A 27817-nucleotide genomic window follows, 5' to 3' on the forward strand; every position below is an offset into this window, starting at 1 on the left:
TGCACAGGACATTACTAAATATATATTAAAATATTTACACTGTGTGAACATGGGAAACACGCTGTTGTCATGTCACAGTAGTGTGTTTCAGTCAAGCCCATGAGGGTCATAAAAGCCTTGGATTGACCCCAGATCACTCCAAGAGTGACTCACATTCTCCCACAACAATCGAGGTCAGAAATTAAGCGACAGAGGGGAAGAGAGAAAAAGAAGGAATGGGGAAGAGCACAGGAGGCGTAAGAGGACAACCTCATGTCATTACTGAATCCAGGGCTAAGTGGTTTGAAACACAAAACATCCTTATGTTGCTACAGAGAAAATGCATACACAAAACTATACTGAAACGTGCTGATATGCAGCATTAATTGTAATACCTTGGTTTAATCAAAGAAATGTTAGAATATAAAAGATACTGTTAGCCTCCCCCAGCTAGGGGTCATTGGGAGAATCTAAAGGCCACTGTATTCTTTAAGCAAACTAACATCCAAGGCAAAGATGTTTATACCTGTACCGAATAAACTCAAAGCCCTACATCACAAAGAGGAAGAATTGCACCAATGAGGAAATGGTACACACTTTTGTGTGTCCTCTAAGGCATTAATAGTGTTGCATTTAGGGATATAAAAGACTGTGAAGATACAAGGCAGATAATGTGCTCTGGTCAAATAGCATCCAAATCCAACTGACACAATTTGCCCCAAACATCACACCCATTGTTTCCAGAATCATAACTCAGTCAAAATCCCATAACTTACTCAGTGGTTTTAGGATTTCCATAGCCTAGATTTATCCATCAGTCAGTTTAAAATCATATAAAAAACACCAGATCTTGGCTCATAATCAGATTCAAATGTTTTCTGCCGTATCAAAACTAATCCAGGTGATTAAAAAGCAACTACTTGCACTTGGTTGTGTTCATGTGACAGCAGTAAAGAAGTAATTTTGTGTAGAATGAAAAGGGGGCGGCACAGTGGTAGAGTGGTTATCATTGTCCTCTGACAGCAAGAGGGCTCCTGGTTGGAACGCTGGGGTGGGGGAACTGTCTGTGCGGAGCTTGCATGTTCTCCCTGTGTCAGCATGGACTCTTTCCGGGTACTCACCATCCAAAGACATGCAGGTTAGGTTAGCTGGTGACTCTAAATTGCTCATAGGTGTGAATGTGAGCATGAATGGTTGTCTGTCTCTATGTGTCAGCCCTGTGATAGTCTGGTGACCTGCCCAGGATGTGCCTCACCTTCGCCCAGTGTCAGCTGTGATAGGCTCCAGCCCCCCCATGACCTGCCGTAAATGTGGTCTTCACTTCATCAAGGATGTGCCTCCATTTTCATTCACATATTCTATTCTCTCTCTATTTGGATAGAGACAGTTCACATTAATGAACATCGATCATACATCTCTGTAAACATGCCGGATTGTAGCAAAGCTGCTAATTTGCATCGGTAGTCCCTAATAAATAAATAAATAAATAGATAAAATACAAATGGAGGAGACAGCAGATAAATAGATAAAATACAAATAGAGGAGACAACAAACATAAGACAAGGAACTGGGAAGTATGACTGGGAAGTAAGAAAAACAAAATCTTGCTTCACAAAATTGTATTAGTTTTTCTGATTTTTCTCTTTCTCTGTTTCACTGTTTCATTTTATCTCTACTGGCCTCAAAACATTCTTAACAGTCTTCAACTGACCTGTTCATAATTCATAAACATCCTCTCTGTAAGTATGGAGGGGTCTGCAGTAAACATGCTTTCATATTAATGGGTAACATGCAAAAAATAGTTTGGAAACCAGTGCTCCATGGCACACCTTTGACAGTGCTAGTGTCTCTATTGTGCCACAAAGGTAATGAAAATTAAATGAAATTCAACCCAGTGATTGCACGGTTGTAAGACAAACTCAGATACTTAATAATTCATGGAAGTTTAAACGTAATAAGCAAAGCAGAGGAAGCAGTGACGCAAATCAAGTTTTTTTTGTGTTTTACTTGCATGAATTATAAATAAAACCAGATGCAAATGCAGGTAGCATTTTCTCCTTGTTCGGATGTGTTCTTGTATTTGACTGTGGCTTCACATGTATGTGCACTACATGGACAACATGTAACTCCTTGTTTGGGGATCTGAGTGTGCTCTTCGTGTTCTGTGCACATGACAAAGGTTAGGACATACTGTAAAAAGTGGAGATGAGAACATGTCTGGAGACACCTCTTCCCCCCAGTGTGGGTTTGTTTCAGGACAAGGCAGGAAGGTGCCAGACGGTTTGGAAAACCATCACAGGGCATTCCAGGCATCAGATGACATCTGGGCTTTAGAGAGCTGTTGTCCCCCTTTTTGTTCCTCCCCATAGCTCTGTTCCCTTCACTTTTCTGATGCCAGGGAACAGCAGGACAGACGAGGAAAGTCAGGGAGGGAGTTCTGAATAGAAGACAATAATATTCAGGATCAGCCTTCCCTCCCGTTGGATGTTAAAGTTATATCTGCACCATCACCACAACAAGAGGCTGATCCACATTTTGGAAATTCAACAAAGGTTGACCCACCCGAATCTTATCAGACCTTTCTGTACACCACTCTTCCCAACACAACAGAGGTGTATTTCTGTGGGGTATTATCTCCACAGTGGCATATTACATGACGCCAAGCATCAACATCACTGACATCGTTGAAGTGACTTTTCAGATGTTGAATCCAGCTCTGTGTTATCACTGAGTCAAATCCGGTGCTTGATGGCTCAGAGGCAGCCGTGGCATTATCTGGTTATCTGTTTGGTCTCTCACAGTGAGAGCTGTCGGACACTTACTGCATTGTTGGAGCAGAGACACTCAAAAGTTGGACTGTGAGAGGCAGACATTTGGCATGCCTAGAAAATGGCTCACAGGCATCCTTCTGAAGACTTGGCCGCTTTTAAATAGTACACCCAGTCCTTTGCAGACATGATGAACTGACATTAATTTAATGCCTAGGAACCTAGGATTTGTCACAAACTAGGTTACAGAGTTTAGCTCTTTGAGTGATGCATCACATCATATTCTGACCTTGATGAGCTCCCAGTTCTCATGTTGTCAGACTTTTTTGTGCAGTAACTAAATGTAGATGAGACTCAAAGTGTGAAACAGCCACTGTCAACCACGGGCGCCTTCTTTAGAGAAGCAGAGGGGAGAGGCAGCAACACTGCTCTCTGTCGCCTCCATGTGGTCACAACAGGAGTCCTGTTCAGAGCTGCATTACACAGTGTCAACCAGCAGATGGCAGGATGCAACAGTGTATACTGGACTGCTCACATGTGCAATAGTCAGTCTATTCTACTGAGAATTACTATGCAAACAAAACGCCCATTTGCAAACATGAACAATAAATAGGCCCTCGAATATGAAGCTGTGACAATTTATTATAATGTGTTAATATATGGAAATAGTTAGTGCTGGAAGAAGTACTCAGATGTTTTAGTTTAGTTAAATAAAAGTACAAATATATAACACTGTAAAAATAATCAATTATAGAACTGCATTGAAGGTCCAGTGTATAGAATGTAGGAGGATATTTTGGCAGAAATGGAATATAACATAAAGACTATGTTTTCATTCGTTATTAATCACCTGAAAATAAGAAATGTTGTTTTTTCGTTACCTGCGAATGAGCCATTTATATCTACATACAGAGCAGGTCCTCTTACATAGACCCCACTGTGTTGTTTAGCTCAGAATGGAAACAGTTCAAACAGGCTCTGGGACCATTCCTATTTTGGTGTCGGCCACCATAGTTCTCCTACATGCTTGGCACACAGGAGAAGGTTAAGTTAACCTCAAGGCTACATGCTGCTAAATCCAACACACTAAACCTTTAAATACTCCTGTGAGTGATGTGTCATTTAATAAGCCATTATTAGTTTTATACTGAGTAGTAATATTATACTGTTTTAACTAACAAACTATTTTTTACTTCTTTACAGTAGTTGCCGACCTAAGGTTCAGGCCCTCCCCCAAAGGGTCTCAAAATAAGTATGGCGGTCATGAGATGATTTTGGACTTTTCTTTAATCTTCCGACAGAAATTTTGATAATAATTTTAACTCTCTGGGTCTCTTTGAGCAGTTGTATAGAGGAAACTATCTGAGCAGTTTAGAGGGGAAATCTCTCATTGGTGGAGCTGGTAACAACTCATCTAAAACGTAAGAAGTGGCCTCAAAATGTTTTGTACGTTGCCACAAACCAAAAACATTGAAACTGATTTCAACTTCAACAATGGCTTGGGTTTTTTGTTTGCTTGTTTTGTATTCAAATGTGTATGTAAAATCTTGATCTAAGCACTAACCTGTATGTGGTAGAGTAAAAAGTAAAGTATTTCCCCCGAATTGTAGCACAGTAGAAATATAAAACTGCACAAAATGGACATACTCATGGGGCAGCACAGTGGTGTGGTGGTTAGCACTGTCGCCTTGCAGCAAGAGGGTTCCTGGTTTGATCCCAGGAGGCAGCCCTTCTGTGTGGAGCTTACAAATTCTCTTCATGTCGTGGGTTTTCTCTGGGTACTCTGGCTTCCTCCCACAGTCCAAAGACATGCAGGTTAGGTTGGTGACTCTAAATTGGCTGTAGGTGTGAATGTGAGTGTGAATGGTTGTCTGTCTCTTTAGGCCTGTTTCCACCACAGGAACTTAGGAGTAATTTTACAGGGCCAGGGCCATTGGTGCGTGTCTCCACCGCAGGAACCACCCCCGAAGGACAGAGTTCCGGAACTTTTACAGGGGCTAAACAAGTCCCTGCCTCGGAGTAGGTACTCAGAACGGCCCCGAAAGACTCCTGGCTGGGGCTTGGTGCTGATTGGATATACTCAAGGCGGGATGTGACATTTTTTAAATAACAACATGGTTATCATAGTTTAACTAGGCTAACCGTTAGCTGTTAGCGGCGTCTGTAATAACTCATTAAACGGTCCATGAAAAAAATATTTTTTCCAGTGGATATCTTAGTTACAACATGATTGAACTAGCAATGCAGTTTTGTGTTGCTATGTGTGGTATTTATTCAGTTTTGGGAAATCACGATGTCTAGAAAGCATCAGCTGACAGGGACAGCTAACAGCAGCAGCAAAGCTAACATCAGGACGTCATCTGTTAAAAGCCTCCGGTTGTCGGATACGACATGAAGCTACTCCAGTTAGCTCAATCATATTGTAACTAAGACATCCGCTGGAAAAAATATTTTTTTCACAGACCGTCACCGGAGTTATTACAGACACCGCTAACGGCTAACGGTGTCCCTACGGCCCTACGTCGCCCCAGTCAAAATGGTCATGCAACGATTACGTCACATCCAGAGCCTGGTAACTTTACAGGAACCTTCCTCCTACTCCGCTCTCTCAGTGGAGACACAGCGATTGAGAGGGCCGAGCGAGAGGGCGTTCCTGTAGTAGTTCCTGCCCCCAAAATAGTACCAGGAACTTCTTCAGTGGAAATGGGCCTTTTGTGTCAGCCATGTGATAGTCTGGCGACCTGTCCAGGGTGTATCCCACCTCTTGCCCAATCTCAGCTGGGATAGGCTCCAGCCCCCCCACAACGCCCAAGAGGATAAGCGATTACGAAAATGGATGGATGGATGGATGGATGGATATACATACTCATGTTCACGAACCTTAAAAGTGTACTCAGTGGTGGATGAAGTACCTGAAAGTCATACTTGAATAGAAGTACAGATTTCTTACCTTAAAATGATTTTGGTGAAATTTAAAGTCATTTATCAGAATATTTCTTGAGTAAAGTCTTACAGTGATTGACACATACTGTACTGGTTTAAAGTACAAAATCCAGTTTTTCCTCCCCTCCCATTTCTTCATTTGTCCGTCTGTCCCTTACTCCTGTCTAACTTCCCTATTTTGTAGTAAGAAAGATGCTTAGAGAAAATGTACTGGAGTAAAAGTATGCATTAAAAACTCAAGTAAAGTACAGATACGCCCAAAAAATACTTAAGAAACTGTTCAAAGTATTATTACTTTGATACATTATACCACAAAGTACAGTACTTGAGTTATTGTAATTCATTACTTTACACTGGACCTAGGTGTTGCAGTCAACTATCAAATACTAAAAGGTTTTGTTTTGTGTTTGGGAAATGTTTCATTTCCACAGTTTACTATAATTACACTGTATGTAAAAACCATTTTCCAGCATTCTAATGCATATCATGTCTCCTGTCACTGACCTTCTATAAACCAACCTGTCTTAAAATACAAAATTTAATTACTATAGGCTGATTTCATTATTGATGCTTCTGGATTTTCTGACATGTTTCAATATTGGTGAAGCTCACAGCCGCTTACACTGACATTGATCACAGTTAATTACTGAAGAAACTGCAACATTAAAGGCATGTGTTTTCTGCAGGCAGGCAGTCAGCTGAGGCAGTAAACTGATGAGGGGAATTGCTGTGACTGATTGCTACATTGCCAATTAATCAATGCCACACACACTACATCCATTCATCACTGTCATAATTCTTCTCCTGGAACATTGTCATCACTCTGCATCTGATGTCTGATTGGGTTAGAAACATCAATAGAAGTGTATGGAAACACATATTACAAGCAGAGCTGTGTTAAACTCAATGAGATGTGTAAGTAGATCCATTCTTGCTTGCTGTTGCTCAAGTATTTCTGTATCGATTGCACTACATAACTCAGTCCACAATGTGTCTATTTTAGTTCAGTTAGTGTGTGAGTTTGCTTTTGCCAGGAGGATACGATATTTTGTAAAACTCTCTTTTCCTCCCGGCAAGGACAGGCTCTGATCAGTAGCCTTTCATCTCTGGATTGCTGGTTGAGAGAAACAGGAAACTGACACTCCTCCAACCCTACCATTCTTAATGAAGTCATCCAGCAACAAAGTTAAGATCCCCCTGAGCCCCGATGAGTGTATGGATGGCTGCATACCATTGTACAATAGGCATAAAAAAGAGAATATCTCCCAGGAGGAGAGCCTATTGAAACCCCCAGAGAGCCCAGAAAGTGAGCTCTCTGCTTTAGTATTCCAACAAGACGCAATTCAAGTGTCTTAGAAAGTGTCACCAAATGGCACTGCTGGGATTTTTCAAACACGAGTTCACACCCCACCAGGATGGTTGCTAAGCTTGTGCTAATTGAGAGTGTGCAACACAGATGCTCTCCTCCGGGTTAGGGGGAAAGCAGAGTGTGATGACGCAGGCTGTTTCCCACATTTTCTCTAAATAATCCTGGCGATCGTCAATAGAGCCATCATTTTTTGAAGGACGCTACACGCCCTCTGTCCACAGACTGTCTATGAAGAAGAGAAAATGATGAGGATTACAGATGAATTCGAATTTTATTACCATCAAAGTCATCAACTCAGTCAAGAAGAACGGTACAGAGCTCACAAATGCAAGACAGGACCTACAGGTGACCACTGGTCCTGGCAAACATCACATCTACAAATACACCTGTAAGTGCATGGCAAAATGAACAGACATGGAATACTAAATACAGTGAGAAATGTATTGGAAAAAAGCATTGCTTTAAACTGTGTAACAGTGTTTCAAACAGTATTTATTTGCCATCTAAACAAAGAGAACGGACTACATGAAATAATTTATTCACATAAAAATCTCTGATAATATGTTTAAGCCTCTCATTAAAATATTCATCTTAAACAATGTAAGAAATGATATAGTGGTATAATCTGAATGATTGGTGTGTCTACCAATCTACCTTAGCACAAATTAAAAGGAGAAACATGTACAAATAAAAGACTCTGTGACAACAAAGTCAAACTTGAGATTCTACGGATTATAAATCAGTTTTCTCCAAAGCCCCTTTTTTTTAATCGGAAATGCACATTTTCATATAAATTCACAGGTGTTCACAGTTAACTCTTGACAACAGATTGGGAAGAGTCAGACAAAGTGGCCGTGCACGAGCCATAACATATTATACTTTTATTTTATCATCTAATAATCGCATCGACAATGTGGCTGCTGTCTTTATGCAGCCCTGTCTCCTAGAAATTAAGTTTATATACAACTAATTATGGTTTCTATCAACATTATGCGGAAATGTTGCTCATAAACGTATCTGGCAATTCGCTAAAATGCTCCATCCTCTACTGAACTATTGGAAATATTCTCCTCCAATCCCAAGCACACATCTGCCCACTGAAATTTGCATAAATGTATCCAGCCAATCAGGACATGCCCACTTGAATATGTGCCAAGCCCCCAGTATACATAGGAAGAGTATCTGCTTTCCTTTTAACTCTTCAGTTACAGCGACTGCTCACTGTCTGTTGACCTCTGCAAGGCTGGGCCATGGCTCCAATCACCTTGGTTGTTTACCACCTGAGTTGGCTGGGGCTCTCTACTTCCTCACTGAGGTGGCCTTGGTTACAAAGAAGTAGGCGGCTAACCTTTAGCTGGTCGGTATCAGTGTGGCTGGGTGGGTCAATGTTATGTCGCAACCAAATGTACCCATAGAGGGTGGGGCATGCGTGAGATAGAACAAAAGTTACAACATTGTAACTGTAGTCTATGTAGTCTCCTATGCTGCTCGCTGAGGAGGGTGTAGGATAGTGGGTCCTATATATACTGTGGGCTCCACACACATTCAGGTAGGCACGTCCCTATTGGCCAGCTACGTTTCTGCAAATTTCAGTGGATGAAAGTGTGCTCGCGATTGGATTACAGTATTACCAATAGTGTCTGGTGGAGGGCTGCGACTGTGCTAATAGAACTAGGATTACAACATCATAACCTTTGATGATTTACATATCAGCAAAGTGTTCAATGAAAGTTGTTTTCCATCAAAATAGGCAATCTTACAATACAGCATCCACTTGTTGTGACTTACTACCATTTCACATAATTAATTAAGCAGTTTGGTGACATATAAATGTAATTTCTAAGACACAGGGTTGCTTTATGTGACCAGGGGATGAAAACTCGAGATTCAGTAGCACAGGCAGTCGTGTGGGGACTCACAGGCCAGAAGAGCAAATATGATGTATTCACCCTTCCCCCAACACACACACACACACACACACGCACGCGCACACACACACACACACGCACACACACACTTATCTGACAGCAGCCGTGTGTTTGTTGAGCAGCCCTGATGGGCCTGACAGCTGGCGAGGACTATAGACTTCTACTTACAGGGACATGGACTTTATCGAAAGGACACCAGGAATCACAGTTTCTGCAGCCGTTCGAATATTGCTCGATTTCCTCTAGAGTGATTACAGAGAACTCTGTCTGTAGCTCATTATTAATGCTCGAGGGGACCAGTGACAGGAAAGGAAAGATTGTTATTACTGTTTATCAAGTATAAGGAGGAAAATCTATGGAATAAACACATTAAAAAACAGCAACAAAACAGAAAGCAAAGAGATATGGCAATAAAAAATATAAATAAATAAATAAGTTAAGAAATGTCAGATATATGCTTTATACATTTTTCAGTTCAATACAGGTCAACAAAGCTGAATTGTTGAAGATGACCCTAGTTACCACAAAGTTAAAATAAAGCATATCTTCCCTTGAAAGCTGCATGTGGTCAGTTAATGCACATTTTGTTTTACAATTACAACCAAATATTAAGACATATGTGGCATTTTGAGTCGATATCCTAACAGAAAGGACATTGAACCAGAGCAGATACAAGTAGACCGATATACAGCAAAAATAAATGAGTAAATCAATAAATAAAACGCGATGAATAAAAATGTCATGAAGTTTCTAAAAAAGAAAAGCTACAAATTAATTTGGATGCATAGAACCGCTATGTGATGAAGACTGTTACTGTTTTCATACAACTTACACTGACAGCAGGGGTGCTAAATGAAGGGTGGTACTAGACAGCATAATGTCTTGTGTGCTTTTGAAAAGAACATTAGCCTCGGCGTGGCTTATGGCAAGAGGCAAAAGTGCTGTGGCCTGTGATAATACGAAGTTTGGCGGCAGCGCGTCTTTATCCACCAAGTGGCTGTAAATGTAAAATGAACAGCAAAAAGTGGGAATGCATGCTGTTTTGGCTACTTCTACAAAGGTCTCTATATACAGAATCTTTACACTTACAGCTATGAGGTTCTTTCCTGAGCAGGAAGTTAGCAAAGAAACATAGTGTCGGTGTGTGTGCTTATGTGTGAAGCTGCCAAGTTCAAAACACAGTACTGGGCGTAATAACTCCCAGTCTCAGCATTGTTTGACGTACAATAACTGGTTAGTGTAGACAAGAACAGATAAGGACCATATTTCCCCTGTGGCAGGAATATGTGATCATCTCCATGTGCGAGAACCAGCACTTACTGAGTATCACGGTACAAGGTCAAAATTTCAGAAGCAAAACTTTTCTACTGATTCTAAGAACAAATACTTTTAATTGCAAGACTGGCAGAGAGAAGTTTCCCAAGTCGGCTCATTAAAACGGAATCAAAGCCATTTTCAGCACAATTATGTCTTCCTATATTCTCTTATCGCGAAGAGAAGACTAAGAAAGATGACTTTAGCTGTAAGCCACAGCTTGACAGCAAATCTGTTTTTGGCCCTAAAACTCAAGTGTGCAGAGATAGTCTTGGTTTCTATAATCTGACACAAAATGCCGGAGGGTCAGTGAAAAAAGACACAATACATGTAAAAAGAAAGCCAATGCAACGCAGCACTCAGGAAAGGTAGCACACAGCCTCCATGAGATGATACTAATGCTGCAAGTGAGAGAGAAGCAGAGTCAGTGTCACCATGCTAGCAGCTAATGTACAGTGTGCAGGAGTTGGTGGGGACTGCAGAGGTCACACGGGGAGGGGTGGTGGGGTCTAACCCTGCTCGTCCCCGGCCTCAGTGGCTGCATGGAGAGCAGCTGAAGCTTCTCCGTTACAACGCGATGTAGGCTCTGCCTCCTGCGGGGCAGGGCTCGGCTGCTGTGGCTCCGCAACCGAGGCTGCTGCCCCAGCTCCAGCCTCCGGCGCCGGTTGGCTTATCTCCACCCCAGCAGGGAGCTCTGTGACGGCAGCGGGCACTTCCTCAGGTGTTGCGGCAGATGAGGGTGCAGAGGGGTCGGTGGCAGCCTGGGGAGCTGTGGCGTCTGCGGGGCTGGTTGCCCTCGAGTCCTTCTGCTCAGGTGCTCTCAGTCTCTTCATGATGGTGGTGACCCGCACAGCTTTCTGTAGGAGGAGAAAGAACAGACTGAAGTCAAACTGGTGCTGTAACCTGAAAACTTGCTCAGGGAACATCAACTCTTATTGAACTGCCTTAACTGTTATGCAACACTGCACTAGTATACTTCCACGTTCAAGGACAACCGCTGTTCAACGTTGTGAAGAAGACCGTCCTGGAAGAGAGAACAAAAGGGCTTACCTTCCATTTAGCTCTGGCAAAGTTCTTCTCTATTTGTGCACACACATTTTCCTTGATGTTCTTATCTGAAGCTGCACCGCCAGAGATCCTGTTGTAGGAAATGGAAAAAATACAACTTCACAACAGAGCTTTATGCTTCCCCTATCTTTGGGTGCCACAGGCTGCTGCACACAATATTGCTCAATTTGTTGTTCATTTTATTGACTGGCAAACTTCTGCAGGTACTGTTTAACCTTTAAGGATTATTCTGATTATTTTTCAGCGTGGGCCTTTTTCCTCTTAGTTTTTGTCCCCGTGAGAAACGATGCATGTTCAAAATGTATAGTTTGCTAGAAGTGCCTCTGTCAGTAGCACCTAGGCAGTGCCAACAGTCAAACTGAGAAAGTGATTAACACGTGTCTTTTTAACAGTGGCATTGCCAAGAGGTGACCATCCCCGCCCAACTGAATCAAGATGCAGGGCTGCAATGGTGGAATATTCATTTTTATTAGCCATGTGAACAGCTTGGTAGGTTTGTCTTTTCAGAATAAGGGCAAAAACTTTATTTTTTTGTGCATGTAAACATGATTTTAAGAGATATATCAAGCAAGAGTTAAAGTCTGCCCTTTTGGTGCCCAGTTGGTTTGATCACATGAATACAGTCTGATCACACTGCTCTGGTTTAAATAGTCTGCACAATATATCAAAGCTCCATGGCTCACCATTCATGGTTTATAGCCTCCTGGGCTGTCAGTCTCTGGTCTTGATCCACCTCCATCAGACGAGCAACCAGACTCTTGGCTGTCAGAGAAAAATCACACAGAAGAAACTCAACAAAAAAGGGTTTGTTCTCCTGATGGATATAAATATGATGTGTGAGGCCACTCTACGGGTAAGAAAGGATTGATTTTGAAATGTTTACCCAGTGAGCTGTCATTGTGTTCATTCACAGTGTTGACTTTATCCTTAAAGCTACCTGAATCGGAGATTTCATCCCAGTATGGAGAGTCAAACTCATAATCGCCTGCCAGGATCTTTCGGAAAAGGTTCTTGTCATGGTTTTCATAATCATCGTCGTCAGTTTCATCGTAGAAAGGAGGGTTGCCTGACAGCCTTAGGTAGCAAAGGAAAAAAGAACATCAGGAGTCAAAAAAATCTACATATTTAAACAAGGCCTACTATGTAATGTACAGTCTTTACCAAATCAGCTATCAGTCTGAAGCCACCAAGTGACTTTAAATAACATGTAGCACAGTGGTTCTCAACTGGTCCAGCCGTGGGGTCCAAAATTTCTCCTCGGTCATTAGGTCAAGGTCCACACAATTAAATACATCCAGCGTCATACTTGTGTTGGCCATGTTGTTGAGCTAGTTTGCTGTCTCTGCCAAGTAGCTGTCTGTTATTCATTCACTCTACAACAGGAGACAGCACTTTAAAATGAAAGCTCTGTGCCAGAAATTCACCGTACTTAAAAATAAAGTGTGTTTTATACAAACTTGACACATTTGCAAGTCACTTGAGTCCCACTTTTAGACAGATACCCACCAGTTGGGAGCCAGTGATGTAGAGCATTAGGAAAAACAACCTTATCTTATGTTTAGAATAATGATCTTCTCTCTGTATGTTTTATGTCACAACTTACAGTATGTACATGATAACCCCTGTTGCCCAGCAGTCCACAGGCCGGCCATATCGCTGTCTGCCAACCACCTCTGGAGCTGCACATGAGTACAGAAAAACATCATCAAAATCTCTGTGAGTCTGAAAGCCGCAACAAGCTGCTACATCCTATTCTCCACAATGTCTTATTTGCCACTTAGTAAATTTCTGTTCTCACCCAGGTACTCTGGCGTCCCACAGGGGTCTTTGATTAGTCCGTTCTCCAGCTTGGCAAGATGGAAGTCGCTGATGACTATTTTAGAGTGCTTCAGGCGGTTGTAGTAAACCAAGTTCTCCAACTATAAAGTAGCATATTACAATGAGAGCACTTAATGTAATATTCATAATTACGGTCTTTGATTTTCAGAGTTAATCATCTGGTGACCGTTTAGGAGGTTGAATTTCAGTTGTGAGGTCATTTTCTGACAGAAATATAATGAGAAGACTGAAGACATCTGAAAGTTTAATTATCCACTGAAGAATAAAAGAAATAAAACGAGAGACATTCAGTGTAATTTTGTCATTCTAAAGTGATTGGACAAAAACGAAATACTTCAAACAAGTCTGACAATTAATGCATTAGTTTTCATGTAAGCTGACAGTCCCATCCCATCCCTCAGCAGCAAGGTGGAGAGACTAATCCAGTTTTTGCCATTAATAGTAATCATATGACAATGACCTTTTCCTCCAACACTAGTTTGTCATCTTGAATCTGTACTGAGGGTTATATCTGCGTGAACCCTGTGACGTGGCAGTGCAGATCACAGTCAGGCGTGTCCTGCCCAGTGTGCTGGGGATGTGCCACTGCCAAGCGTACTTTTGGCAAGCTCCCCTGGCGCACCATGTGGCACACTTGAATTTGGGGATTATAAAGAAAATATTATCCTATATTACAGGTAGGTGTGTTAGAGGTTGTGACAGTCATGGCCAATAACATTTACTACTTCTACACATGAGTGAATTATGAGACAAAGGGCCCCTGGGCAAAGATATACAAAGGGCCCTGCTGCCTCTCCTGCACATGGGTATTGAGCTTCTATTTGTAGTCATTATGCATTTTTTTGTGGTTTTGATTCTCTTTGTGATCATTTTGAGTCTCTTCCTGAGTGAAGTGAAGTCTAGGGGGCCCTGTGACACTGTGGGCCCCTAGGCCTGTTCAGTAATCCAACCGTGCCTCTACACTACTACTATCAAGCTCCACTCGACATGACTCACTAACAGTTTATGAACTGTAGAATGCTTTCCTCAGAGCAAACTAAGTGTTGTCTGTGATGTGCAGAGTTTCAAATGAATTCAGAATTCAGCAACAGGACTATGTCTCTTTTAAAACTGGATTCACTTTTTTAGACATGTTGAATATCCTACGGTCATTATGTTTTCCATATGTAATAGTAAGCAATGTTATGTCACTTTATTCATCACAATGATGCATGCAATATCCATCTGGGGCTTAAAAACCTCTTCAGTGGCATACAGTAAAACTAAAATTAAAAAATGTTTAGGAGTCCCTTTATGTTTTATTTCTTTTATTTCTCAACTAATTTTTCATTCAGTTGGTTTACACCGTTTCACTCGCCATAATAATTACACTAGGAACAAAATAATTGCCTCTTTATTCTTCATATTACAACAACCTAAGTAGTGATAATGATCTACGAATAAATTAGGATTTTTTAAGAAACACTATTTTGTTCTTATTTCTGTTATTAGTTGAAAAGTCAAGAGATCACCAAAGTCAGATTCATTCTCTAGGGACCATGTATGTCTGTAAAATTCCATAGCAATCCATCCAATAGTTGTTGAGATATTAAAGTCTGGACCAAAGTGGACTGACAGACAGACTGACATCGCCATCCATAAAAAATGAAAATGAGCTCAGATACATCATGGCTAAAAATAACATAACGTAACTCTTCTGTCCGAACTTTACTGGAAGCGCTGTGTGAGCCATCATTATCTGCCAGTTTATGATCTTAAATTAATAACCCTTCAGACAATAATTTCTTGCAGTATAATCAGATGAAACACACTGTTTAATAAAAATGCCAAACTCATGACATTGAAAAAGTGAAATTTTGGTCCAGCTAGTAAGAGATCTGTCAGCTGACAACAGCACACTTTACGCAGCCATCACAGTGTGACACCAGCACAACCGTTGATCTAGACAATCGGCTGTGTGTACTACAGGCAGGTTGTTTGGTTGAAGTGAAATTAATTTCATAGAGCGGAGTCTTGTGGATTCTACTGCAGAACAGTAGGATGGGTTTTGGTGGTTTTCAGGTGGAAAGACATTTCTAACTATCTACTAGAACTGGACTAAATTTAATTGTCTCACGTACTTCTTTCAGAATATAGTAAAAGTTTCAGCAATTTTGACGAAAAGTTATTATTATAAAATTTACCAACTGTATCTTTAAGAGTGAAATGTCTTGTTTACTTCTGCGTACAAGTCCTGCACTACTGTAGCTTGTTACCTTGAGGTTTCTGTGAACGATATGCAGGGAGTGGAGGTATGCGACAGCCTCCAACACCTGGCGCACCACGTTGCTGGTGTCCCGCTCTGAGTAGTAGCCTTGGTCCAGGATCCAGTCAAATACCTCTCTGCCTGTTGCACTGTGGAAGAGGAAGGTCCATAATGAGTAACATGTCTCAGCATATGAAGATTTGCACTGAAATGTTATCAGTTTAAATCTCACTGGGAACCTTTCTGTCATCCCCCACTCTCTTCCCATGTTTTCATCTGCTTTCTACTGCTACAGCTACCCAGGCAAAGGCAAGAAATAAAGAGATCTGGTGATACAGAGACATCTAATTGTAATTTTACATTGCATATTTATAGTGAAATATTAATTATTCCAAGAAGAACGGGGTTTTTTTTGTCAAGATTACTCAACACACTCCACCTGTCAAAAAGAAATGGTTTTAATAATTTCCCCACAGACATTTCTCTTGTGTTTCATCATTTTCTTTCTCACCAGAATTCCTAAACCCACAAATCAAGTGTCCTCGAAGGACAAGACGAGTATCTAGCATTTAGTATACCCATGGAAATGCATCAAATTCCCCAAGAACACATGCTGATGAGAATGGAGCAGCTAGCAGGCAATCATATCTGAATACCAAATGAGTGGAGTTCAGAGCTGTTCTCATATCTACAGGGCCTCAGGCTACAACAGCTCATTCCCCACGAGTGTATAATCAACATATACAGTTCAGCAGGCCCGAGTTACCGCAAAGACAGGCAGAGAGCCTTTTCCCCCAGCTCATCAGACATCTGAACTCACAGTTCAAGGAAGAGGAAGTACTCTTTCTTGGTCTCGAAGACGTCCACCAGTTGGAGAATATTGGGATGCTTCACCCTGAGGAGATGTGTCACAAAGCACAAGACAGAGAGAGAAACACAAAAAGAGACAGCGAGCAATGTCAGGAGTTGTATCGGAGATGATGTCTGCTCATGAATAACACACTGCAGTCTTCACAGAGCTGGAGAGAGGTAGCGTGATCAGTTAACTTTACTTCACAACACTGAGATTTGCATGTTCAGCTGCCCATCCATAAATAACCAGATGTCTGTAATCTGATGCATCCATGTGGGCATAAAAACAACCAGCATGGTGATGAGCAGCTCCACAACCACAGCACAAGCCATCAAGGTACAGTATTTGATGCTACAGAGTGTTTGCTTGTCAATTCTACAGGAAGTTGGGAAAAAACCTTGTCTTGCTTTCACGATTATTCCTGAATATGTAACAGTGTCCGAATAAAGCTGGGTCTGTGAAATTGGTCCGTTATTCATACAGGAGTCACTAAGTTACTTAGTGAATGGAAAACTGAGATTTGGACACTTATGCATCATTATCATTTTGTGTCACCACTGACAGGTGCAGTGTTGCATAACTGTAATTTACATGTCTGTTACATCAGGAGCCAAGGACAAGCATTGCATTATGGGATTTTTCACAAATAGTAGTGCATGTCCTTTCAACAAAATTTGGACATGGAAATAAAATGGCAGAAAGTAAATGTAGTTCGGGCGGTAGCAAATGGGGAGAGATTGTGGACATACATTAAATGGATGGTGAATGGTAAATGGACTTGCACTTGTATAGTACCTCTCTAGTCCTCATACCACTCAAAATGCTTTTACACTACTTGTCACATTCATGTAGTGCGTTCACTCACACATTCGTACACTGGTGGTCAAGGCTACCTACACGGCGCCAACTCCTACTCAGTTAACCATTTACATGCTCTTACACACTGATGGCACAGCCAGGAGCAATCTGGGGTTCAGTATCTTGCCCAAGGATACTTTGACATGTCACTGTTCATTTCAGCTGTTCAGAGTTATTTTACTAACAACGTAGTATGCTAGTATGTGTAGCATGCTAGCGTAATAACCTATGTCATATGACGTCATGTGGTGTTACATTACGTTAGTAAGACCCATCCTTATTTTAAACCAAACCATGATGTCTTCTCTAAAGTTAACCAGGGACTTTTGTTGCCTAAACTTAAGTAAAAAAAAACAAACTCAAAAATGAAGTGTTTTACCTACATTATAAGTTTATTTTGAAAAAGACTATATCCATGTAACATACATAAACTGTACATTTCCTTTGAAAACAGAAATGTATTTTGAAAAGACACAATGCATGTTACAAGCATCAAATTAGACGTCAGCTATTAGCATCTAAAACCAAACCATACTTTCCCTAAGGATTGGTCTGTTAATTTATGTGTTGCCAGAATAAAAACAAAACTCGCACATGATTTTTTTCGCATGCCAGCAAAATTGAATCAATATATTGATTTATTGACTGACTCTGGACCAGGTTTAACAACAGCAAAACTATATCAAAACATCTGTTTACAAACTCTCACACAACTCGTGCATACCACCAAAGTTGGGTATAACGTGTTACAAAGTACTTTGATTAGTTTTTGCAGTAACGAGTAACCTAACGCGTTAGTTTGCTGTTTGAGTAATCAAATACTTCAGTACATTTTCAAACAAGACATCAGTTACTTCCGTTACTTTTAGAGCACTGGTCCTTCAGCTCCGAAACAGCAACGGTTGTCGTTTGGTTCTAATAACGGAGATAACGTTAAACCTATCAGTCTGAAAGAAGGCACGGAGCTTGTGGCTCGCTACGTGGTCGGAGAAATGCTGCCGTTGTCTACGGTGGAGTCTAAATAGGTGGAGTAGGACTCGATGACAGACATATTTCAGACTCAGGACTTGCATTATGCCTGGTACATGCTACACGCTGGTACTCACCAATTATCCCCGGTCGTCTTTCACGGCGTGTGTGATGTCATCGGGTTATTCTTGTCCTATTTTTATCACTTTTACTATTATTTGTGTTTGTTCATGTGCCAGCCGACATGTTGTTGTAGTCACCTAAAAGCGTCAGCAGATGGCAGGAGCTACATTTGAAGCGCTATACGTAAAAGGATGCACCATTGCTTGCTAGCTTGATGCTAATGACAGTAACGTTAACTCAGTGGGTTGACAAAGTGCCTCTGCTGTTTCACACCATCATTTCCCCCTTTTACTCTGTGTGGTAACATCCCTAGAGGAAATATTAAAAATGCTGGGGTGTTGTTGTCATACAGTTGTCTATGGCAGCAGATCATTCTGTGTTTCTACTGGTCAAAGTGACAGCTGTGATGGGAGAATTGGATCTCAGTGAAGGGCAAGTGGTCCATAACTTTAATTTTGGAGACAAAAAAATGTAGGCTTAGCGCCCTGTGGTCCATTGCCCAATAGGAAATGTAGAATACTCAAAAGTCCTTTAAAAGTGCTTGAGTTACTTTTCTCAGTGAGTAATGTTGGAAGTACTTTTAAAGTAACTGAGTTACTTTACTCAGGGAGTAACGCAGTAAAGTAACTGGTTACTTTTTTTTTTTTTTTTAAAAAGTAACGCAGTAACGTACTTTGATTACTTTTAAAGTAACCCTTACCCAACACTGATCAGTACTTCCCAAAGACATGCACTTCCACTAAAAAGCTGCTATCTAAAATTTCAAGTGAAACTTGTGTTTTTGCAGCCAGACTCCAATACTAAGGTTTTTTTCCGCAAATATGCATGTGTTTGGGGAGTACTAAGGATACAACTGGATAAATGAGACTTGGATTAATATGCACAAGTTGTGGGAGAGTTTATAATCAAGTGTTTTGATATAGTTTTGCTGGTTTTCCTCACAAATTGATAGTACTACGTCATGACTTATTCATATGCAAATGGTAATTTTGTTGGTGAAGTATTGCGTTGAGACATGAAAATCCTCGGCGTCGGGAAAAAAAAGTGTCTCATATTATTTTCCACAAAAAAGTTCAGTTACTTCATTAAATATTCTCAAAATTATGTGTTTTACTATGCATATCTATGAATTCAATTCAGATTTAAGTAGAGCCCAGAAAAACCTCTCTCATCAGCAGATAAACATGAAAACAGCTTCCCAGTGTCAAATTCAGCACATGCACAACATCTAGATGAACGATAAGTTAAGAGAGGGGGGTAACTTTAAATCAGTGATAAGAAAAACTCAGCAGATGAGGAACCAAATCGTACAAATGACTGACAGTTTGCAGGATTTTTTTTGGTTCATTCTGAGTAACAATAAACAATAAAACAATAAAAAATGTATCGAGATTAATACTTGAATAAACACCTCTTTTCTAATGTCTATATTCAAGCATTTTATATTCAACACTGCATTTGATGTTTTGCCCGCCATTATTTTCAGCCTTTGACATGTCATCATATCTGATTATTCACTCAAACCCCCCACTGATGATTAAACCATTAAAAACAGGAGCAGTGCACATCTCTGTTACTGAGGTGTCTGAAGTGTAATTTTCAGAGGAATATGAGTTCATGTCTTGAAAGGCTTCTTATAAAGAAATCACACTTTCGTATTCATCCTGCTCCACTGCCTCTGCTGTCAGCGACAAATTGTTTGATAAGGGCCAGGTTATGCTAATGTGGGTTTTACCTGAAAGTTAGATAATCACAGAGAAGTTGAGATAAACGAGGTTCTTAGAAAGAGATGCTGCGTGTGATCGCTCAGCAAAATGAGGTTTGTTTGCATTTCCTTATTAAAGCGAGCACCACGATTTGTTTTCCCTTTTGTATTTTTGTTTCAAAAACTGTCTGTGAACTTTTGTTTAAGAAGATAAACATTCATTCATCTTCTAACCGCTTCATCCTCTTGAGGGTCGCGGGGGGGCTGGAGCCTATCCCAGCTGACATCGGGCAAGAGGCAGGGTACACCCTGGACAGGTCGCCAGACTATCGCAGGGCTGACGCATAGAGACAAACAACCACTCACGCTCACGGACAATTTAGAGTTATCAATTAACCTAGTCCCAGTCCGGAAGCCGGAGTGCCCGGAGAGAACCCACACTGACACGGGGAGAACATGCAAACTCCGCACAGAAGGGCTCCCAAGCCCGGGATCGAACTGGCAACCCTCTTGTTGTGAGGCGAGAGTGCTAACCACCACACCACTGTGCCGCCCAGAAGATAAACAGGGAAAACAAAAAAGCAAAGAACTTGACAGTCTCATCACAAAACTGATCATGCACTATTTACCACAGAAATTGACACTCCAGAGAACATTAACCACGATGAATAACTTACATCTTTAAGATGAGGATCTCATTTTTCGCAGCCTTGCGAACTTTCCTTCCATCCTTTTTCAGGAACTTTTTACATGTATACATTTTCATCGTAGTTTTGTCCTTGGCCCTGAATATCTCACAGAACTCCTCCCTGAAAACAAAAAAAAAGGCATTTGAGGTTATTTACAGGGATAGAAACACAGATCAAAAGTCAGAAAGCAGTTGAAATACTCACGATTTGACAATCTGACCCAGGTCATATTTATCTGTCACATCCGAAGGATTGTTATAATCCTTCTTCTCCCCGATTGTTAAACAGCCAAATGGCATGGCCACTCCTGACCTGTGGGTAGAGACAGAAGAGGGAGAGAGTGAAATGAATAATAACTCTTACATCAGTGTATCAGGGTGTTGTGTCCTGGCGTCCCACCTAGCTGATAATTTCTCTACAATTTGGCGTCACACTGTGCCATAATATTACACTCCATGATGACTTGGCAAAAAACACGGCCCTCCCTCAGACATAAAGAATTGCTCCAGTAATGCTGAGGAAGCCTTTCAAAAGTTAAAGCTAAGGAGCCACCAGAGGCAGTATCATTGCAGTGCATTGTTTGACTCACTGTAACAGAGCCTTTCATGATCTAGCATTTTTTAAGGGCAGAGCCATGGAGGAGTCTGCTGCACAGGCTCAGCTTCATGCTAATATCTTACTTATGTAAGTAATAAAACAGTGAGGGGAATGTTTTTTGCTGTGAAGCAAAAGTTTGGACTTCTCTGTGTGGTGAAAGTTGCAAACCATAGGGGTCAGGGAGCCCGAGTAAAGCAGCTAATATGGTCCAAGAGCCCAGAGAGGCAACCACAGCAACATGTGAAGCTCTTCCAATCAAGAATAGGAGCCAGTAATTACAGACACAGCACCCCAGGACTCTGAGAGGATTTAAAGTACTTTACTCGCTTTGCACCAACACTTTAACACCTAATTGTGCAGCCTCACTGTGTGTCTCTCAGATAGCATGGAGTGAAATTTGAGACCAAGAATTAAAGGTTTTATATTCAGCTTGGTTGGAGTCGTTATTTTTGTGTTTCAAGGGAAAGGAAAAGTTTCTTTATTTTTGTTTTCCTATCCCTGTGCTGTCGAGTCCAGAACAGAGACAACAAAACAGGCAGGCAAGTAGCAGTTTTTGGAGTGTGCAACAATAAAACATTAATGGTTACCTGCAGTGTGTATTTGTGTGTGTATGTGTTTGGGTAAAATCTTGAATCTTGTCCATATACAATAGCCAGAAAATTCCACATACTTTGTGTTTTTGTGGTCGATTGATAAAGATGTTTGAGAATAGCTCCATTTTTTTAAAACATATTTTTGTATAAAATCCGTCAAAGATCCCTTCTTCTCAAAGTATTCGTTCAAAATTTGTCACTAGAGAAATGTATTCACATTCCTTTACTGATGGGGGCGATGTCTACGTACTTCCCTGAAATCTGAGATTCAGACAAACACCAGACAAGCTAGATACTACGTAGATTAGGTAAGTCACTGAAAGGAAAGTCAATCACTATCTAATACGGAAAAACACTATCCAACAGGAGAACAAAAGCCATCACAACCCCGACAAAGAAACCTGAAACCTTCTGGGGCAGAGCAGTCTGGTCAGCATCAATGACTGTATGGACGGCATGACAGCTCCCTAAAAGTGAAACCAAATATCTTGGTCGCCCCCTGGTGGCTGACTGCAGTACAGCCCATAAACCCCTCCCCCTTTATGTTAGTGGATGGGAGATGGGCCAAACTAAAATATCAAACCACATGCCAAATAAATTGTTCCAAATATACAATGCCAGACAGCAAATCTTGAGCTATTTCTTTAGCTACTTCCAGTGAAGAGGTTTAAACTTTGACATTTCTTTCGCGTATCTGCACAGCAATTTTTTTCAGGCTCTACAGTACACATCATTTTTGTTTCATTAATAGATTTAAGTCTGATCTCAAACACACTTACTGTTTAACTAATCACACTTAACATCACACACGTCATCATTAGATCAGTAGGGTTGGGAGACACTGATAAACTCATGCAATCTTGCAACTGAAAAATCATTTATAGATAACTGTCTGTTTTTGGCTAATTCAGTGCATTTTAATACCTGACGAATGAAGGTACTTTATCACACTGACACAACAACCCTGCATATCCAGCAATGCCATATATATAAAACAGACCTGCTCACTGATACAATACTATCTACAATGGCCTAATACTACTACTACATATTCAAGTGATATTCATCTTGGTACAGATGGCTAAATCTTTTTATACCTCTCTTGACAAGAGTATCTTAATATTGTCCAACCCTCATCATCATGAGATTCAACACCAAACAAAAAGGTGATTTATTACTGAATGCTCTCACAAATAGCTGGCATCTGAATGTGAGTAAATTGTTTTGGAAGGAAATCGGTTGCAAAAATGAAACAAGGCAGAAAGAAAAAAAAACCATGTGTGATCTGTTACAACAAGCGAGTGTGTGATTAAATGTTCTTCTGGTTCAAATCCCTGGACAGATTTGGAAAAACTGGAGGGAAAACAGTTGTTGCATCTCTCAACGACTACCACTAATGTGTCCTTGTAAAAGGCACTAAGCCAGTAACGTCACTCAGGGGCCGACAGTACAACACTGCAGCCTCACTGACGGGCTCTGAAATGGTGTAAATATCTATATGTGAAGCTGCGTGAAGGTAAAGCAGTTCAGCTCAGTGTGCTGAACGATTGCACAGCAAAATTTATCCAGATGAATAAAGGGTAAAAAATATTTATTTCCCAAGCACACAACATCCATCTGCGCCAACAGTCTGGGTGATGGATGTCAACATGTAAATGAGAGCAGCCAGTATAAGAAGTATAGTGTTATGTGTAAGAAGGGCAATCTGTTCACTGTAGCTCCACGAACCGACTTGTAATCCAATCTAAATGAATGAGGCTCAGCACAGAGACGTCTCAAATTGCCAAGAGAAAACCGTGCTCTCTCTGAACTTCCCTTTCTCATCTAATACTGTGTTGTGTAGTCAGTGTGAGGAGAGGGGCTGACCTTTCCTGGCTGCGCTCTCACTCTCAATATACTGTACATGTCTGTCTGTGGTAAGTGCATTGGCTCAGTGAAGTTATGCAGCAAAGAAGAGAGGAAGGTTCTGCAGGGCCAGTGGCTTAAATGGAGGTAATTCTGGAAGCAAGGCATTAGGAAGCCTGTCAGGAAAAATCTATATCACACTAGAAAACATTTATATTCTGCAAGTAGCTATAACAGTCCACAAGAGAGTCATTGCATTGTGGATAGGGGGGAAATAGGCTCAGGGAAAAGAAAGTGAAAGAGCCGTTCTGATGATGATGAAATCTAATAAATCTAATGAAGAAATCCAGCTGATAACAGAGCCTTTGTGGTTTTGGAAAAGCTTTCTGAGCCCACTCAGGTTCATGAAGAATCTATAAAATAAGAAGCAGACAATGGAGACACGAACATTCACACTGAGATCCAAAGCCAGATTAGTTTACCAGAAATCTAAAAGTGCAGAGTATCTGTCAGCCGCTCCCTTTTCTTTTTTTTTTTTTAAAAAAAAGTGTGACTTGCTGTAATGGATGAAGAATTTGCAAAGCATTTCAAGTAGAAAGAGCAGGATGCTGGCAGGATCGTATAACAGAGGCTCTGCATAATGGGCCCATTTGGGCTGACCACCATCAGCAACATTCAAGCATTATCACCACACATTCTGACTGTTATCTGCCCTGCGAGAGCACCAATCGATGGCCCGCGGTGCTTTATGGCCCAGTGTGTGACCTGGGTCTGCCAGCTGGGCCGGCTTGGGCCACTGTGCTCTATCACCACTGATTTTCTGCAGATGCAGGGAAGATTTACAGAACGGGAGATGAATAGTGATAAAGATCTTGGGCTTAATAGACGAGCACAGCATCTCCTCCAGTCAGGCGAGCTGATGAGCAAATGAGGTTTTCCTTGTGTCCGTTGAAATCGATGAGAAACTCCTGTCGGGCTTGTGTCTGGGTGAAGCTCAGGATTAGGCTGAATGCAGTGTTTATGTGCACTGTGTCAAGACTTTTTAATGCAGCAGTAAAGGGGATTATTTTACCTGCTGCTACGGTGTAATGTTGGGCTACACCTCGGAGAAGTTACTGGTATCTGTTTGGTATGGTAAGCCTTTAGTTAGCAGCTGTTTGAACTAATCCCACCATGAAATACTTCAGAGACAGAAAAGTGGTTCCCTGTTTTTTTTTTTAAATCTTTCGTTTACTGGTTTAGTTTTGGCTCTCTCTCTCTGTCTCCCCTCCCTCCCCATCCCCCGTGCTCCCCTTCTGGCTCAGCAGCCACTAAATGAGGATGCACAGGGCAGATCAGACCCCATGCATCACAGTTGTGCTGACTGTAGGCCATTACAGATTCACTGAAGTGAACCTAAGCAGTGCTGAGCCTCTACAGTTATGTACAAACTATATTTTACATACAACATTCCCCAGAGCAGGATAAAAAATATGATCAAATAAAATATGCTGTAGTAATTGTACAGCACATCATTTTGATGGATGATCAGTTTTCACTTCAAGTTCTTCATCCTAAGGTACCACTGAGTGCGGGACAGCCCTTGTTAAACGAGTGTTCACACAATGCTGACTGAGCCTACTGCCAAAGGGAAAGCTCTCTGTATTTTCCAGTAGTCCAGAGTTTTGCTGTTTGGGGTCTTTGCCAACTTTCCCACGCAGGTGCACAGGAAGTTTGTTTTGGTTGGCACTGCTTTTTTCCACAATGCTTCGTATGTTTTTTTTTATCTGTCTATGCTGACAGTTTGAAATTATTATAATTCGGCGGAAGCTATATCTGAATAACCTATAAGCACTGAAGAAAAGTTTCTGAAGTGGATGTTCCAGATAAAAAAGAAACTCAGCATTAAGAGGAAGGATTAAATAAAAAAAAAAAAAAAGACTTGAAGAGAGCACCCCTGGGGGCATGGGAGATGCAGCAAGTTCACCTTCATTCTTTACAAGCAAGCGGAGACAATGTTAATGCAATTACTGCTACTACCAAAGGAGGGAGACAAAAGCTCCGCTCTCCAGCTTTAAGTGAAAACCTCAGACTAATTTGCCTTGATAAATGCATTTTGAAGGACTGACGCTGCTCGGGTTCCAGTCGAGATAGTGTGATGATGATATGATCATCATCTGTGGTGATGTGATAGCCAGCCTCCTGCCTGTTGGGTAAAGTTGGTTAAAGCAGCTGTGCGGAACTTTACGTTTTCGTTGACTATAGTGCCCCCTTTGGTTGAAGCGGTATGACACCCACAGCCTGGTGTTGCAAAATTCTGACTGCAGCCAGCATTCGGCTTCATTTGTAAAAAAAAAAAAAAAGATAAATGTTCTGGTGTAGCTCTGAATTTCTTATTTTTTGTGGCGTTTGTTGTAACGTTACTAGACAAAAGTGGTTCACATCTGCTACATTTAGCTTGCTTATAACTTCCATGTCGTCATATATTGAAGTGAAACAACGTCTAACAAGTTGTGGTATATTCTCTAAATAAAAACAAAAATTACAGACCTGTCGATTAGGAAAAGGGCCAACTCGGGATCAGTTTTAAAACTTGTCAAATCTCTCAGCTCTCTCCACTTGGTGAATGCCCGACCGAGGTTTACACGTGTTTGGGCTCGAGCCCTATCACTGTCCTGTTTAGCCTTCTTCTGTTCTTTTTCTTTTAGATGGTGCTCCTTAGTTATCCGCCATGACATCGAAAGTACAACCAAGTCCTTATAGATACATCTGGTAAAACTGTTATGTGTTCAGCAATGCCCGTTGCGTACCGCTTACTTGAAGAACACTCTCTGTAAACACGGCTCTTCTTCTTCTCTCAATTTATTGGCAGATCGCAAACAGCTTCCAGGTGCATACCAACACCTACTGTACAAGAGTGTGCAATGTATCCGAAAATGAACGTGACACGAATTAGGGGCAGTTTTATAAATGGTAAAAAGTTCCGCACAGCTGCGGAGCCAGATGTTGTAAACATTCAGGGCTCAGCCCAAACCTATGGGGGGGTGGCAAAGGGCATGTTCCCCCAAGGAGATTTCCCCTCCATCAATAGCTGCTATATGCACTATTTATCAAGCCATTTGAGAAAATAGAATGTCAACAAATCAGCACATAATTTGAGGCAAACATGAAAGTTGCCAAAGAAAAAAACATCCTCTAAATCATACATCCTATTTTGCATCTAATTGTTCTCCAACTGTCTTTATCATTCTTCACAAAACCAAAACACTACAAATATTAGAATGAATTATGTTCACTCCTGCACCCTAAAAAGAGGAAAAAATGCTGCATGTTATTATTTTCAAGTTACATAACGTAGGTAGAGAAGAAATATGGCTTAAACAGTCACTAGTCCTGAAACCTTTTGTTGTAATACTGTGCTGGAGTTCAGAGAATGAACGTTAGCTGATAAATCTCCTTAATTTGAATCCATGGCATAATAATCTAAGCTACTATAATTGCAAATCAAGGATCCCCAACGATGTATTAAATGTGTACTCTGAACTGAATATTAGGCCAATAGAAGAACATTTACTGAGTTATATTAGAGTAATTTAGGGAATAGCAAAGATTCTGGGCTTTTGAGGAAACATTCGGGGCTGGAGCACCTGAAGCCTCACTGCTCTTCCTCTGACAGCCCAAAACTTTACTGTTTTGGTTCAGGCAGCTGTTTTCAGGTAAAAAGCACTGCCAGACCAACTGTATGTAATAATTGGTAAAAGTGAGCATGTTTTCATAGTACTGCAGTGTGTTGATTCCCCTGAGCACACTCCACTCTTGAGTGTTTTTGAACAAACTGGTAATGTTGTTTTGACAAGGCTCAGCTCAGCCATCTAAAATACCATCTCTGCCTCTCTGTGCTCAGTCTCAGTTCCTGGGGATTGGTTGGAGCCTCAGAGCCACAAGGACAAACTTGCCAGCTATGAGGAAATAAACATCTTTGACATTCATTTTCTTTCATCCCTGCTGATCTCCTGGAATTGCCCAAGAGACTGCGATAGCACTTTGCCTTCAGCTGAAAGGAGGAGATAAGGTCAACACAGATGGGCATGGTGACAATTCTGTAAGTCTTAACAGAGATCAGGGTGAGAAAGATGCTCAAACGGTTGCCTCC

At 41.1% G+C, this 27817-nt stretch overlaps 1 protein-coding gene across 1 annotated transcript in view; it reads right to left on the reverse strand.

The window, feature by feature from the left end:
- Positions 1 to 7368: 7368 nt before the first annotated feature.
- The window catches only part of LOC125893010 (caM kinase-like vesicle-associated protein), a 51751-nt gene continuing 31302 nt past the window's right edge, over positions 7369 to 27817 (reverse strand). Inside the window, exons 2-11 of the mRNA XM_049583418.1 lie at positions 20855 to 20962; positions 20639 to 20770; positions 16274 to 16348; positions 15464 to 15602; positions 13168 to 13288; positions 12973 to 13048; positions 12307 to 12443; positions 12053 to 12131; positions 11352 to 11439; positions 7369 to 11158 (exon numbers count right to left, since the gene is read on the reverse strand). Coding sequence (XP_049439375.1) covers positions 10811 to 11158; positions 11352 to 11439; positions 12053 to 12131; positions 12307 to 12443; positions 12973 to 13048; positions 13168 to 13288; positions 15464 to 15602; positions 16274 to 16348; positions 20639 to 20770; positions 20855 to 20949 — 1290 coding nt within the window. The 5' untranslated portion in view covers positions 20950 to 20962 and the 3' untranslated portion in view covers positions 7369 to 10810. The remainder of the gene's footprint in view (positions 11159 to 11351; positions 11440 to 12052; positions 12132 to 12306; positions 12444 to 12972; positions 13049 to 13167; positions 13289 to 15463; positions 15603 to 16273; positions 16349 to 20638; positions 20771 to 20854; positions 20963 to 27817) is intronic.

This window comes from Epinephelus fuscoguttatus, linkage group LG1, assembly GCF_011397635.1.
Source record: "Epinephelus fuscoguttatus linkage group LG1, E.fuscoguttatus.final_Chr_v1".
Lineage (NCBI taxonomy): Eukaryota > Metazoa > Chordata > Actinopteri > Perciformes > Serranidae > Epinephelus > Epinephelus fuscoguttatus.